The sequence below is a fragment of the Caenorhabditis briggsae genome, assembly GCF_000004555.2.
Source record: "Caenorhabditis briggsae complete genome, chrX, whole genome shotgun sequence".
Classification (NCBI taxonomy): domain Eukaryota; kingdom Metazoa; phylum Nematoda; class Chromadorea; order Rhabditida; family Rhabditidae; genus Caenorhabditis; species Caenorhabditis briggsae.
Genome location: NC_013491.2, coordinates 12,312,090 through 12,326,901, shown reverse-complemented (window position 1 = coordinate 12,326,901; position 14,812 = coordinate 12,312,090). Strand labels below are relative to the sequence as shown.

At 37.4% G+C, this 14,812-nt stretch overlaps 5 protein-coding genes across 5 annotated transcripts; 3 read left to right on the top strand and 2 right to left on the bottom strand.

Annotated features, from left to right (window-relative positions):
• Window positions 1–626: 626 nt before the first annotated feature.
• Window positions 627–2,210, bottom strand: CBG10914 (the record flags this gene model as incomplete). Its single annotated transcript, XM_045239891.1, has 4 exons — window positions 627–758; window positions 1,715–1,815; window positions 1,864–2,016; window positions 2,060–2,210. 4 exons carry the CDS (start codon window positions 2,208–2,210, stop codon window positions 627–629), a joined length of 537 nt encoding a protein of 178 aa, XP_045094402.1.
• Window positions 2,211–2,704: 494 nt separating this feature from the next.
• On the top strand, window positions 2,705–4,562 carry CBG10913 (the record flags this gene model as incomplete). The annotated part of the gene is made up of 9 exons (XM_002644909.1): window positions 2,705–2,769; window positions 2,811–2,970; window positions 3,019–3,086; window positions 3,131–3,308; window positions 3,352–3,504; window positions 3,548–3,901; window positions 3,947–4,093; window positions 4,136–4,450; window positions 4,497–4,562. The coding sequence occupies 9 exons, from the start codon at window positions 2,705–2,707 to the stop codon at window positions 4,560–4,562; spliced, it is 1,506 nt and encodes a 501-aa protein (XP_002644955.1).
• Window positions 4,563–4,997: 435 nt separating this feature from the next.
• On the top strand, window positions 4,998–6,472 carry Cbr-odr-10 (the record flags this gene model as incomplete). Its single annotated transcript, XM_002644908.2, has 8 exons — window positions 4,998–5,192; window positions 5,249–5,412; window positions 5,459–5,593; window positions 5,641–5,707; window positions 5,756–5,833; window positions 5,877–6,002; window positions 6,049–6,226; window positions 6,387–6,472. 8 exons carry the CDS (start codon window positions 4,998–5,000, stop codon window positions 6,470–6,472), a joined length of 1,029 nt encoding a protein of 342 aa, XP_002644954.2.
• A 314-nt stretch (window positions 6,473–6,786) lies between these two features.
• Window positions 6,787–8,567, top strand: CBG10911 (the record flags this gene model as incomplete). Its single annotated transcript, XM_045239890.1, has 5 exons — window positions 6,787–6,881; window position 6,926; window positions 7,586–7,903; window positions 7,946–8,095; window positions 8,361–8,567. The coding sequence occupies 5 exons, from the start codon at window positions 6,787–6,789 to the stop codon at window positions 8,565–8,567; spliced, it is 771 nt and encodes a 256-aa protein (XP_045094401.1).
• Window positions 8,568–8,950: 383 nt separating this feature from the next.
• Cbr-rig-3 lies at window positions 8,951–14,618 on the bottom strand (the record flags this gene model as incomplete). Its single annotated transcript, XM_045239889.1, has 10 exons — window positions 8,951–9,075; window positions 9,124–9,210; window positions 9,255–9,470; window positions 9,526–9,828; window positions 9,877–10,179; window positions 10,224–10,381; window positions 10,597–10,708; window positions 10,758–10,844; window positions 13,783–13,911; window positions 14,543–14,618. The coding sequence occupies 10 exons, from the start codon at window positions 14,616–14,618 to the stop codon at window positions 8,951–8,953; spliced, it is 1,596 nt and encodes a 531-aa protein (XP_045094400.1).
• Window positions 14,619–14,812: the final 194 nt, after the last annotated feature.

Sequence of the window (14,812 nt, the reverse complement as noted above, 5' to 3'; positions counted from 1 at the left end):
AAAATGTCGTCACTCAATTTTATTCTTTCCGAGGTGTTGAATCAATCACATACAAGATTTGAAACTATTTCGATAATTTTCAGTTATTCAAGAAATCAGGAATTCTCAGAATTCTAACAGTTATGCTATTTTATCCTTTCTGAATGTTTGCAGCACTTTTCAAAACTTTGAAGTGTGAGGGGAGGATCTTCCATTCCAAATCTTTCAGCATAATTTTAAAGCTATGTCGTTCGTTGGAAAGCAAATCATTTTTAAACTCTGTATCAAAGTTCAGCATTTATTTTCGCAAAAAATTATTTTCGTGATTTCATTATTACGAAAGAATCGTAGATCAGAAAAAGATTTTGCCGAAAAAAGCCTTGGTACTCAAATAAAAGCATTACACATTTTCGACATTTTGATTAAATCAGACGTTGACTCAAGACACAGGTGCGATCGAAATCGTACTATTTTTGTGTGAAGTTTTACAAAGCCATTTTGGTTGAACATCGGTGTGAAAAAAGAATATTACCAATCTGAAAAATTCGTCTTGCTATTATAAAATTTAAAAGTTAACGTACCCATCGAGCATATGGATTCCAACAAAAGAAACTGAAAAACAAAAGAATTGAAGCAACGCAGAGTTGTCATCTAGTTTGTAGGTAAATGAGCAATTTATCATATCGAAAGCATGGAGACAGTCGAAGAACACATTGCGAAAATTTTCGGATGTACATTCGCCGTCGAAACTGTGAATCTGTGGTGCTCATTCCCGCTACCTGTCAAAAATCGTTTTTTTCTCATAGATTTGAAATGTTAGGTTGGAAGGGAAGTAAATGTCCATTCATTTATTGGTAAATAAAACAAAGAGCAGATTGAGCATCAGAATTTCCCAGAATTCAGGTAATATATCATACCTCCAAAAGCCAGCTCGCTGCGAATCGAAGTATTTATTTTTCCAGTGTTTCTCATGAACGGTGTAAAATTCCTTACCTTCCAGATGACGTTGGTTATCTCCGAATAACCAATAATCTAAAGGAGCCACGTCGGGACTATAAGTAGGTGATCAAGCAGCGTACCGCCAAAACGTTTCAGGGCTGACTTGACTCTTGCTAAAAAGGCAATAACTCTTGTTTACGAAAAGTCACATCGTACCAGAACCGTTTTGGCTGGATAGTACTCCTTCACCCTCGTTAAAGTCCTGATTTAGATCCATCAGATTATCAGTTATTTGCGTATAGTTAGCAAACTAAAAAGTAGTCAAAAAAAATGTTTTTGATTAAACTTATGAAAAATGTTGAAGTTTTCAAAAAAATCAAAAAAAATCAGCTTCTGTACAAACAGCGAGCCGTCCTGGCCCGCTAAAATTCTCGATGGGCCGGGCCGGGTCGCGGGTTAGTTCCAAAATTTTGCAAGTATGGTTGAATGATAACACACAACGTCATCTGGAAGGTACGAACTTTAATACAATCGATGAGAAAAAATGGACTGTAGTAATGCTTTGAGTCGCGGCCAGCTGGCTTTTGGAGAGGTGGCATCCACAAGTTAACTGAACGTTGTCAACATGTCGTGGACCACGACGGTGCATACTGTCAATCTTGGATTAATCTTGTTTTTGTTTGATTTACTAATTTAAAAATTGATGGTTTCTTTCCTTCCAACCTAATATTACCTTGTCAAAAATCAATTTTCCAGCAGTGGTCAAATTCAAAGTGTTTGAAAAGATGGAACAAACCAGCACAGTATAGAACAAAATATCATATTGAAATTGAGAGCACTCCCCGTCTTCTGAGATCCATAGCATTTCTTCTGGGATGTAAAGAAAACCACAATCCTCTGAAAAGGAAAAAATTCAATGACTAACACTTAAAAATTTTTTTTTACCTGGAAGACCAACAACGGTGTAAATAACTGCAAGTATTATTGAGAAGCCTATCCAAATAGAAGTTATCGGGTAGCGAGAATTTCTCGCTTTCATTATGGCGAAATATAGAGATAAAAAACGGTTGGTTGCCATTGCAACTTGCAAAAGGGGACCTGAAGAGAGAAAAAAACGCTAGGAGATAAATATTTTACTAACCAAGCAAGAAGGCTCCGGATCCTGATAATTGCCCAATCAGAACATTTATTGATCTTGGTATACGTTTACTCCTAATTTGAACAGATTTTTGAACGAAAATGTTGATGTACAGTGAGCAACAACTAGACTTCATTTGGCGCGTGCGGTACATTTGCAAAAAAGGCTTTCATGTGGCCAAAAACAAACTTGTCAAAGTTTTCACAGAACAGTGGCAAATTGGAATTTCAAATTAAAACAGATTTGAATATTTTCTCTTCTATTCCTGTGAAGATTACTAAACGAACATACTCGAAAGTGTTTTTGCGAAATTTCTTTTTTCAAAAGTTTTTTTGAGAATAAAGTGCCTATTCGAATTCCTAATTTTTCAAATTAGTTTTTCTGTGTTTATTTTTCTGACACAAGATAACTTTGGTGACCAAAGATGACACTCAAAAAAATTTCTTTTTGAATGTTCAAGAATTATTTTGGAACAATCCATTCATTCTTTCTAACCAATCTCTTCTCTGAAATTAATGTACAACTTGATGCTCGATTCTGAACAAAAAATTCATTTTCCAATTATTAAATTTGTCTCTTTTGTTTCCCAACTCTTTATAACTGTCGCGTTTGCGGTAACAGAAACCTTTTCTGGTCACAGAAACCAATATGAAACTATTATTGCTATATTTTCCGATTCTAGTCGTTTCTGACTATGCCGAAGAAGTAAAACAGTGGGTAATCTGTCATTTCTGGAACCAAAATTTGTCTTCAGATACATTGACCACAGTGTGGATCCATGCGATAATTTTTATCGCCATGCATGCCGTGTTGGTGGTCCGGAATACTTTCCATTAGCAATTGTAATGAGAGAATTGGAAGAAGTTCTAGGAAAGTACTCTCCCAAAGTATACCCAGAGTTTGCGGACATCCAGGTTGAAAGTTTGCTGTTTCTAATTCTCTCATCTATATTTTGTTTTTAGAATGATTTGGAGAATTCTACCAAAGTGGAAAGTTTTTCGGAAATGGTTGTGAACATTTATAAATCTGTGTAAGAATCTTTGTTAGACTGACCAGCCAATCCGATTGTTTCAGATGCGAATCCAAACAGAACGTGTCTGATTATTTAACTGGAATTGAAGAATTGCTTTTTGGGGGAGAGGAATGCCTAAGTCACTTTTGCCTGAACCATCTTGTGCAGGATTCGAATTGTGGTCGAGTCGCTGAACACATCCAGAATGTGTTGAAAACAACGGATATGTTGACAGGAACTGTTGGTTTCGTTTTTAGAATCTTCGAAGTATTGAACATTACAGGAAACGTTTGAAGATTCTTTGAGAAAAATCCCCATACTGATTAAAGAAGTTGAAAGGAGAAACGCGGTGTGGGGAGACGATGGATTGTCAAGAGCATCTGAATTTGATCAGTACTTTTTGCAAATGAAAGATGCCACTGCAGAGATGATAATGGTAAGAATAGAATCACACAGACTTGCAGATTGCTGAATTTTAGGCAACTCCCTGGGTGAGAAATCATAATGTATCAGAAATGATCGTTTCTGTGTTGGAAAAATTATATGTGGAAAATGCGGTGGAAACATCGAAACAAAACCTTGTCAAAACTTTGAAGGACATGAATAGTGTCTATGCACAATGTCGAAAACGCTACAACACCGTTCCCAATTCGCTGATAGTTCAGTTTTGCATGGCTTATGCTTACCATGTAACTGGAAGTGAATTTAAACTTCAAGAAAAAGGAGCTGATTTTCTTAAAGAAATCATGGCCGGGGGAACACTGTATCCTGGTATAAAAGTTGGTTATCAATGGTATCATATTTTTCAGCATTCTGATAACCGTGCGTCAAAAGTAATTTCATATCAATCATTGATAGGAACTTGTTTTTTGTTCTAGCTTGGATCGCCGGGTTTCACTATTGCTCATGAATTATCACATGCCTTGATTAAAGGAGCGAATTTCGACATTCTTTCATACTTCTCGAATGAAGCTAGAAACTGCATTCAAGATCAATATAAATCCACATGCAAGGAGTTTGACGAGGTAGGTAATGCTAAAAAATAGTCCGAATTGTTTGCTTTTCAGGGTGGGTGCCGGATCACTGAAAAGCGATTTGAAGAGAATGGAGCCGACGTCTTTGGCTTTGAAATTATATGGTCCATGTTCGAAGAGCAGTTTTTGAAGAGGCAAAAAAGATCAGAGAATATTGAAGCGTCTGAAGATTTGAAGCAATTCTTTTACTCATCCGCTTCCAATCTTTGTTTCGGAGAAAAAAGAGTTGAGAATTTTCGAGATGATCATTCTCCTGCAAATGTGAGGATCAATGCGCTAGTTAATCATCCGGCTTTCCAAGTGGCATTCCAATGTTCCGACGATTCGAGAATGATGAAATCAAAAACCGTAATCCACAAAAATTAAAATCAAGAGACGCGATTTTCTTTTTCAGAAACATTGTTCCGTTTACGGTCAAAACGCACCACCCAACCGCCGTCATTTTGTTTCAACTCATTAATCACTCTATGTGATGTTACTCCATTTCCAATGAGTAACACTATAAAATAATTTTTCTGAATTTTTTGTTTTTCGCTACAAAACCAACCACAAACTAAAATAATGGAAACCAAAATAACTAAAATTCGTCAATCTTTGAATCATAATATAACAACGCCCATGTGATAGAGAAGAATTGAGCAATACACACGGTAGATTCTTAGATTATTGGCTACTGGAAATGAAAAACAAGGAATCTGGGTACAATAATTTCATGTGACTGATTAAAAACTATAGACTATGATAAATTTGAAAGTAGCCACACCCATATCAAAGAATATTTAAATGTACGCATTTGAAATGCTTCCTCGGAAATTTTAGTTTTCAGTAGCAACTTCTTTATACTCCCTGAGTCTTCAACATCACCAAATACTTTCCAGCTTGTTCTATAGAAAAGATGACCGGCGAACTATGGCTCACTTTGGTTGACACCGCCGACATTGTTGGATTCAGCATGACGTTTTGTGTTAACATTGTTCTCCTGTTCCTCCTAAAAAATCGAGGAAAAAACTTGGGAACTTACAAGCATCTCATGGCATTTTTCTCAGTTTTCTCGATCTTCTACGCCATCATTGAGTCTATTCTAAGACCGGTTTGTTGATTCAGTTCTCATTTACATATCCTGGACACTAGTTTGCATGTTTTCAGATCATGCACATTGAAAATGCAACGTTTTTCTTGATTTCTCGAAAACGTTTCAATTACTCAACTCGTCTTGGTAAAATCAACTCTGCGTTTTACTGTGCTTGTTTTGCCACTAGCTTTGTTGTTTCTGGAGTTCATTTTGTTTATCGATTTTTCGCAAGTTGCAAGTCAGTTTATCAATCCTACAGTTTTGTACATAGTCATTTGTTTTAGACCACACCTGCTTCGTTCATTCAACATGCCATATCTTCTGCTGTGGCCATTGGGATGCAGTATTCCAGTCATGATGTGGGCTAGTGTCTCCTACTTTTTGTACCCGGATACTGCCTTCACAGAAGCAGCAGTCACGTGAGTGATTTCTGATTTTTTAGTTTTGATAAGATTCTTGATCTCAGAAATGTACTCAATACTCACTACCACTCGATCAAAAAAGATAACGTTTCTTATATCGCTTATGTTTATGTGAGTGACAGTCACAAGAGTACAAAAGCAAAATAGAGAAAATTTCAGTATCAATACGATGAAAATGGAGTCAGATATGTTTACCTAAAGAACCTTTTGGGATGCTTTGTTCATTACTTTGTCATGGTAGTTCACAGTAACCATATAGAAATTATAAATAGTTTTCCAGTCTGCAACTTTTGTTGTTATGTTCATCTGCGGATACTTAACCTGGAAAACAATGCGGAAACATAAAACTGCGTCTGATAGAACTCGCCAGTTACAAAAACAATTGTTCAAAGCTCTGGTACTGCAGGTTAGCAACATAAATCAATAGACTATGAAACCTTGAAAAATAACAGACTCTCATTCCAACCATCTTTATGTACGCCCCAACTGGAGTCATGTTTATTGCCCCGTTCTTCAGTATTAACTTGAATGCCAATGCCAATTTCATTGTCTTCTGCTCGTTTTTGTATCCTGGACTAGACCCTTTGATCCTTATTTTGATTATTCGAGATTTTCGGCAGACAGTATTCAGTATGTTGCACATGTTGTAAAAACTCTAAAAGATCGATACTACTAGCTTTCAGTTTTGAGTCCAGGAACGGAGATTAACTGGCTCGAAGTTGACAGTTAGGTGTTGAGATCAATTAGAGTGTTTACGGTGCTGTAAGTGAAGTAACGAATATTATTCCAGAGTTCTTTTGTCTACGTAAAAAGAACAGTGTCGATGAGTCAAGATCCACAACAAGAGCTAATATGTCTCAGGTTGCCACACATTAAATTTATTCCTGATTTAATAAATTCTAACTGTTTTCTTCCATTAAAGTACATACAAAATAAATTCAACAGTTGAGAGAAGTAAAGAATTTGAAAAATTTTTCCAATGACGAATTGAGTCTAAAATAGAACACCACCAAACTTCAATACTTCCAGATAGGAATTATACTTCGTAATACTAACAAAAGAGTTCATACAACAATTTCAATAAGGACAACATTGGTTTCCAGGAAATAAAATTCTACAAAAAGTGGTTTTCCGCTTCTTTTGTTCCCAAAGCTATATAAGAATAATGGAAATTGTAAACAGGCAAGAAAATGTTCCGACCAGTTAGAATATTCATCTGTCTTCTAATTCTCACTGTCTCCTGTGCTGAACATCCTTTCGATTTTGTGGAGAACGCGTTTTATAAGTAATTCAGAAAACACCACATTTGATAAAAATTTAATATTTCAGTGTTGTCAACTGGAAATCCGATCCTTGTGATGACTTTTATCGTCATGCCTGTTACCGGAGCGATTATAAACGATTAGTTATAGAGGGTTATTCGAATGTTATTAAAGATGTTAGGTATCAAAGATCAGGTGAAAACTGGAAAAAATGATTTGATTAGCGTGAGATTGTAATATTATAACCAAACAATTTTTTTAGTTAGACAGTCTGATTTTGAAACCAATCATCTCTAAATATGGATTGATACATTGTTCAGAAAGTCGTTCAGTTCAATGTTAGTGGTTTTGCTTTTTCCAAATAATCCAAATTCAAAATATCAGATGCGAATCGAATGAAAAATTGGTTCCTTCGCTTGTTTCTAATATGGGGAAAGTTCTGAGCCGCGTTTTAAATGATGATTCGATAAGAAATCACATCGAGCAACAAATACATGGATGAAATAGCAGATGAACATTTTGAGAAAAGGATAACAGATTATTTTGATGGTATTCCAAGTCTTTCGGTTTGTTTTGGATTCGATTTATTTTTTGAAAAACTTTACCAACAGAATTCCTATTTAATCAACTTCTTTCCAATGCTCGAACAACGAAATGATGAATTCATTGAATGAATTGATCGAGGTAAACATTAGGAAAATAATATTTTTAAATCTGTGATTTATAGGAAACTCCTTGGGCGAGAAACTTCAACGTGACCGGGAAGATTCAAAATCTCGATATGAACAAAAATATGACAGATTCGATAGATGAACAACGTCGGATGCTGTCGAGTATAATCGAGATTTACAAAAGATGTTCATTGCAGTATAGAAGTATCCATAATTTCGAAAGGCTATGCTTTATTTTTACTGCAACTCCTCTGGAATATATAGAGCCATTATTGTTTGCTAACGATGACGCTGTGAACCTGCAAAACTCATTTTTGACTTTTGGTCTATCATTCTTCTACCACAACACATACAGCAAATGGAAAGCAGCGAAAGTATGTTATTCCTCTAGTTATTTCTCGATAAACCAATTGCAGCTCGGATTCACTGGGTTTCATGTTGGTCATGAAATCGCTCACAGTTTTGTCGAAGTTCATAGAACACCTCGCGAACTTGGCTATTTTTCGAAAGAATCTCAAAAATGTGTTCAAGATCAGTATCAAAAATCTTGTGATTTCTTCAGAGAAGTAAGCATTCAGAGAAGTTAGAAGAGAAATAAAAAAGTGAATTATAGGGTGAATGCTATGCAGTCCCTTCACAGTTCGATGACAACGGTGCTGATATATGTTTTCCAATAAGTCGTGAAACAACATAACTTTTTTCCAGTGAAAAGCTAAAGGTCTGGAAAAATTTGGAGTCACGAATGAACAACTCTTTTTCTATGCTTACGCTTTTGGATTTTGCAACGTAAGTGTTCATTTCCTACCTCATCTAAAGAATTTATTCCCACAGGGAAACGAATCTTCAATGGATTTAGATGATTTGAGAGATCATTCCGCTAATAACGTTCGCGTCAATGTAGCAGCACAGTATCCAGGATTTCAAAAACCTTTCCATTGTTCTGATGATTCACGAATGATGCAGTCAGCTACAGATCAATGCATCATTTATGGAAAAGATGCACCTGAAACTCACAAAAAGTTTATTCAATCAAAGTAACCTTATAATCCAAGTGTATTTTATTCCATGAAGAATGAATTATGAGAAAATGCAAAATATTACGATAAAGAAATCTTAAAACATTTTGAAAAAAATTAGGAACCGTATATTTTCCAGTTGCAAGAACGAACTGAATTATCTTGAGGGGCGGAATCAAAAAAGGCGTGTTTAAAAATGATGAAGTCACACGTTAATGTGATAATGAATACTATAAAAGCTTGTCTGACTTTTTTTTTTGAAAGATTTGGAAATTGAGAGAAGGGGAGAGGGAGTGGTAGTTTGAAATAAGGCGAGATAGAAGGAAAAAAAATTAAAAGAAGTTTCACCGATTTACAAAGTTGACAATAGGATAGAACAGTAATTCACTAGAGTGATGGCGGAATCTAGACGAAAAGACGAATGACGAGAAGGGTGGCGATGGTGAGTGGGATAGTAGTGTAGGTAGCCGAGTCAGTCATTTCCAAGTAGTTGTCATCCAGAGTTTTGGCGCGAAGAACAACACTGTCTCCTGAAATACACAAAATTTGAATTCAAAAAGTAATTCTAAAGTTCTCACCGAATCCAGCCTCGTTGATCTGTCTGAATCTCCAAACATACTCGTGTCCGTGTCTGAGTCCGTTGATTTCGTAAATACCGTCGCTCTCTGAAACTTCAAATTGCAATTATATTTCTGACGATTCAGCTCACTAATATTTCTTTGCATGAAGATAGAATGGCTCTTCCAGTACGAGTCTGAGATATCCTCATCGGCCACTCCTAAAGCTTCGGCGGTTGCAGCGCGAAGGTGACGGATTTCAACAGCGTTTACTGGAAGATCCGGCTCCTGGTCGATGGAATCAACTCTCCAGATAATCGAGTGTCTCTTGGCCTCAACCAAGGTAACTTTTGGCTCGGCTGGGGCATCTGAAAAAACGGATTTTGAATGATTTTAAAGACTTTCTGAAGTTTTGTAACTTACTTGCTTCTCTGAGGTGAACAGTGTGGATCGATTTGGCTTTGATATTGTTAGCTTCGCACTTATAGGTTCCCAAATCGTTTTCATTGACATTGTGGATCTTAAGATGGGCTCCTTGGATCAATCCGACATTGACAAAGATGTTGAACTTGTCGTTCAGTTTGATCTCTTCATCACCGTGGTAAAATGTGTAGTGACGAACTGGTGGGAAGGAGTGGGTAACATTGCAATAGACAACAGCATCACGGACATGACTATCAATGACAGTGTATTGCACAGATTCATCAGAAGCGAACTCGGGGAGAGCTGAAAATTAGATTTTGTGTTTCGTCAGATGCATGAAAAATGTCTTACTGTAGACTTCGACATTCACATCCTTGCGATCTACTACTGGGAATTCCTCATTATTACCCTCCTGGTGCATTTCGATGGTGATACAGGAAACTGCCAACTCAGCATGTTCCTTCTTCAAGCTATCAATAGTAGCCTCATTTCCAGCAATGGTCCAGATTTCTTCATCTAATGGTTCTCCGTTTCCATTGGTCATCTGAATCATTGGATCGGCTCCAGACTTGCTCTTCACACCACAGTCAACAGTGATCGGCTCTCCGAGAAGTGCCCCCTTGACAGTATCTTTGTCGTTCCATTCAATTGATGCTGAAAAAAAACAGTTTTCTGCTACTTCAAAATCATGTTCTTACGAAGTACAACCAATTTGACGGTTTTCTCAAAAGTCTCTCCTCCAGCAGTTCTTCCAGAACATGTGTAGAGCCCGGTGTCTCTAGTATGGACCGAAGAGAAATGAAGAGATGTCTTGCGGTGTTTGCTTCCTCGCTCGTTTAACACAATAGCAAAAAGGCTGGAAGAAAAAACAAAATCATTTTATTTCTCCTTTTTTTGTGAATTTTTATGTTTTAACGCATATCGAATTTCCAACAAAATTCGATGGACCAAAAATTGCTGCAAAAAAAGAAACGGAACGAAAATATCCAATTCAGAAGCTGTAACATAACACCTTTTTCCGATGTCATTTTTTTCTTTTTTCTCTCCAAAAATAAATTTTTCATTGCTCACCTTGGATTGGTTTCGCCATCGATATTGTTTCCGTTCGGTTGTTTCCACAGAAGGTCGCTTTTGTGAATCGTTTCATCACTTTCGAAAACGCAGCTCACCATCATTTTCTTTCCTGGAAACATTTACTGATTATTTGGATTCTCTACAATGGAATACGGTACCTTCTCGGACAGTAATCGTGTTGGTGTCGTAATCCATGGATTCTGATGAAATGACAATTGGATTCTCCTCATTTGACGTTGGCTTATCTGAAAATATAAGTTAACTTTTGGTCCCCACGATTTTCGGTTAGTTTTGTTGGAAATGGTAGTAGCTCTTTCTGTCTCTCTCTCTCTCTCCCGCTCTTTTTGGATACCCATTTCCGGTAAATATATAATTGAGGCGAAATATGGACGAAATAACTGAGGAATATCAAATTTCAGAGGGTGTGAGAATTTTATCGAGTCATATGGGTATCCCAATACAATTATCTCAAACTAGCTGTTTGCACAAAATGACTCATTAAGTAACATATAGCAGCAGCAATAGATAGAATTGGAAACCACACACTTTTTCGCGCACATTGGAGACACAGATGGACATGGATACACGTTTGACAAGAAATCAATTAATCATGTTATGTTTGAATAATGCTTCCAATCGACACACCGCAACTTAAAGAACTTCACTAACCGAAGAGCATTGGCTCTTCAAACAAAGGAATAAGGCGATTATCGCTTGTTAACGCGAACAAACTTCTCTGCCTGTTAAAGTCTTCGTACTCCAAGTAATCCACATCTGAAATTTCAGGGAACTAACAATTGCTTTCGCTTAACACATGTCACCATCAGTTTGATTTTGTAGTCATACCTTCATTCCTTGGCTCTGAAATCTCTTTCAACATCCCTTTGGAAAACAGTTCGGTTAAATGTTTTATGTTACTCAATGACAAATTTTACACAAAATTTCACAATTCCACCCCTCATACGTTATATAAACTGTTCGTTTTTGTACTGTTTACCAAACCGGATTCTCAAGTGTGTCTTCTTCTCCTCACCCCCAAAATGTGCTAAGGGCTCATTTGCTTTTCTTCACTTCCCGCAAAAGGTGTCATCCGACACTGGATACCAGTCAGCTCACACTAAAATTTGCATAACGAGACATAGTCCGTATACCAAAAAGACGAAGAAGAAACAATGGTAATAATGATGTACACTAAAATCTGTTGTTGCTCTTCCTGTCCCGTTTGGTACCATGTGTCTTCATTAAAGACATACTAATATGCTAATATCCCTCCTCTCAGAGAGTAAACAGGAGGATCTGGGAAAATTCAAGACAATCCATGGGTGATAAATTATGGATGCTCATAGAAAACACTATGTCACTTTCTCACGATATTGTACCTTCTCAATGTATTCATAATGAAAACTCATTGCGCATTCAAGGTGCCCCACATCTCTATCTCTTTCACTTCGCATGATCAATTTCTTTGAATAGTGCTCTGAGATTTTTTTTTTTGGTTGAATAGAATGTTTGTTTACTTGAGGAACAGAAGAAGAAGAACTGTGGTCAGTTTCTATAACCATTCAATTTGGTGGTAGAAAAACGGGAATCTATACATGCTGCTTGTTCCATTTGGTTCAACAAAAAAAAGAGAACAAGTCGGATGGAGAGTGGCAGGTAATCTAATTTTCGACCAGCGTCTTCCTTTTAAAAAGGTCCCTCCCTCCGGGGACATTGTGTTCAGCCAAAGAAAACTACATGGAGGCTTTCTCGATGGATGTGTGTAACTTGATCTGTTTGATGGTCATGTAAAAAGCCCAAGCCACTGTACTTGGGATGGCTCGTGAGGAGAAAGCGAGAAAACATGAAATCGCATACCGTACTAGATGTGGAGCGGTTGTGATTGTTTAGACATGCTCACACATTAAGGAACAGAAGTTCACTAGTGATTTAAAGTGGAAAACATTATGGGTAAATAGGCCTTCACCTTATAATTACCCAAAACGTTTTGAAATGTTTATCAAAACAGTTTCCTCTTCGAACCATTGTGGACCCATCCATAATACTATCGAATTCAAGACCCGGTCCGTTTCCCCGGCTTCCTCTTACAAAGCATTCATGTATAATTCAGGGTTTCTAATTCGAACAACAAGGGAATGGTTAGTGTCGTCCGTGTCGAGGGGGCCTGTCGGACCACCCCATTGACTCGCTTCTTTTGACTTCAAACCGCAGACATAATTGTCGTGACACGCATGATTTAGTAGGTGTTCTTTTTTAACTCAAGTCAACAATTTCGATGAAGGAAGCCCGGGGGTTTTTATCATTTTGAAAGACAGTAACGGCCAAGTAAATGGTTGTAGGCAGTTGGGTAAACATTTGGATAACTTTGTGTTTGTAGCGGGATGGAAGAGCTTGTAGTAAATCCCGATGTTATGTGATGCGTAATAGATTAATCTATTTGGAAAATGAAAACATTTCGAAGAATCTCGCTTTCTTTGGAAGTTTTCAAGGGAAAACGTTCATTTTTTGGGGAAAAACTTGGGGATTTCCCTTTTGGTTTCCGGGTCGCCAACTCCATTGACAAGTTACTATGGGAGTCCACCTGAATGTTCTTTTTCTCGACCCCGTTTTAGAAAGAAGAGAAGTCTATGTACTTAGTTGTTTCCGCCATCTGCTGCTTTCACCACAAAAATTGCAACTACGATTTGTTCGATGGATATAGTTGTAAATATTTCAACATGATCGATCAGGAAGACGGCGCAAAAAATACAAACAATCATACAGTACATGAACCTCGGAGGCCTTCTTGCTAGCATCTGAACACACAACGTGAGCCGTGTGTTACCATCTCGTCCTTCTCCTACTTCTTTCTTTTTCCCCAGCCTCCCGAATGTCAAATAGACACGGAAAAATTGCCAATCAATAAAAAAAATGGACAAAAAGGTGACTACTCATCCTTAGGTTTCATTTTCTTTTTTTTCTAGGGTACCGCCTGTTTGCTTCCGAAATGTTAAGCCATTGAGAAGGAGTGAAGGTGGCTTACCCTTCACACAAAACAAAAAGCATGGCAAACAATTGGAAAAATTATTGAAAAGCATTGCACATCGCTAGGGATAGCAACGATACTCTACGGCAACATTATATTGTGTTGAGACTTTGGAAGACAGGGAGATAGAGCCAATATAAAAATGCTGTCGTGAGGACCAAACACTTTGGAGAAGTTTTTTTTTCGAAGGAAGGGAATAGAAGAGGAAGTAGAAGAAGGAAGAATTTCAGGAAAGGGAAACAAATGCTTCCGTAGATTTTTTGAAAGTATTTCGTTAATGTACCGAACTCTTCAAAGATCAAGTTATCTAGTATAGTTTCCCTAAATTCTTGATTTCCCGATTTTCCGCAAAAACTTTTTATGCAGATCCAACCTAATTGAATCTTTGAAAGACGAGAGATATGAACCCATCTCAAATCTTCTTTTTTTCTTTTTTCTCCCCAAAATACTCACCACCACATTGAAACCAGCCAGACTTTCCTAGGGACCCTCCTAGCTATGCGATGCGACACGACAAAAAGGGGTCTATTAGTAGAAAGTTGGCAAGTGTCTCTCTAGGGGGAAAAACGGGCGCGACGGGCGCCCTGGCCCAAACACATGTTTCGAAACCTCTTAGTTTGCCCATCAGGGTTGAAAATAGATTTACAATTTCAAGTCGCTAGTGGATATTGTATCATTCCCTCCTGCATCCCATATGATGATGGCTTGTGTTTATATCGCACCATCCCGCGGATTTCTTGGGAAAAGATAAACTTTTGAAGTGTGCAACCACTTGAAATGCTCGAACTATCGCAATTGATACACCCCCGACCACCAAGCGCTAATTCTAATTTCTATACCAGCCTGGACTTCGAAATTCAAAGTTCAAGGGCTTGTCCTGAAAATCAAAATGACAAAAACCCAAAAAAAAGAACTAACCTGATGCAACAACTGCGGAAGTGAGTAAAAAGCACATCGCAAGTGGGAAGAGCATCTTTCCAAGTAGTCGTCCCATTTTTGAAAAAGAAGAATGAAGTTCTTCTGCAAAAAAAAAGACAAATAGTTGTGAAATTTTTAGGCCATAGACGCAAGAAAAAGAGAGGGAGTAAAAGAATACTGGCGGATTGTGATGGGATCATTGAAGGGATTAAAAAATAGGGAGAGAAAGGGGCAGAATGAAATTATGGGTAAATAATAGAGGGTCTAGAA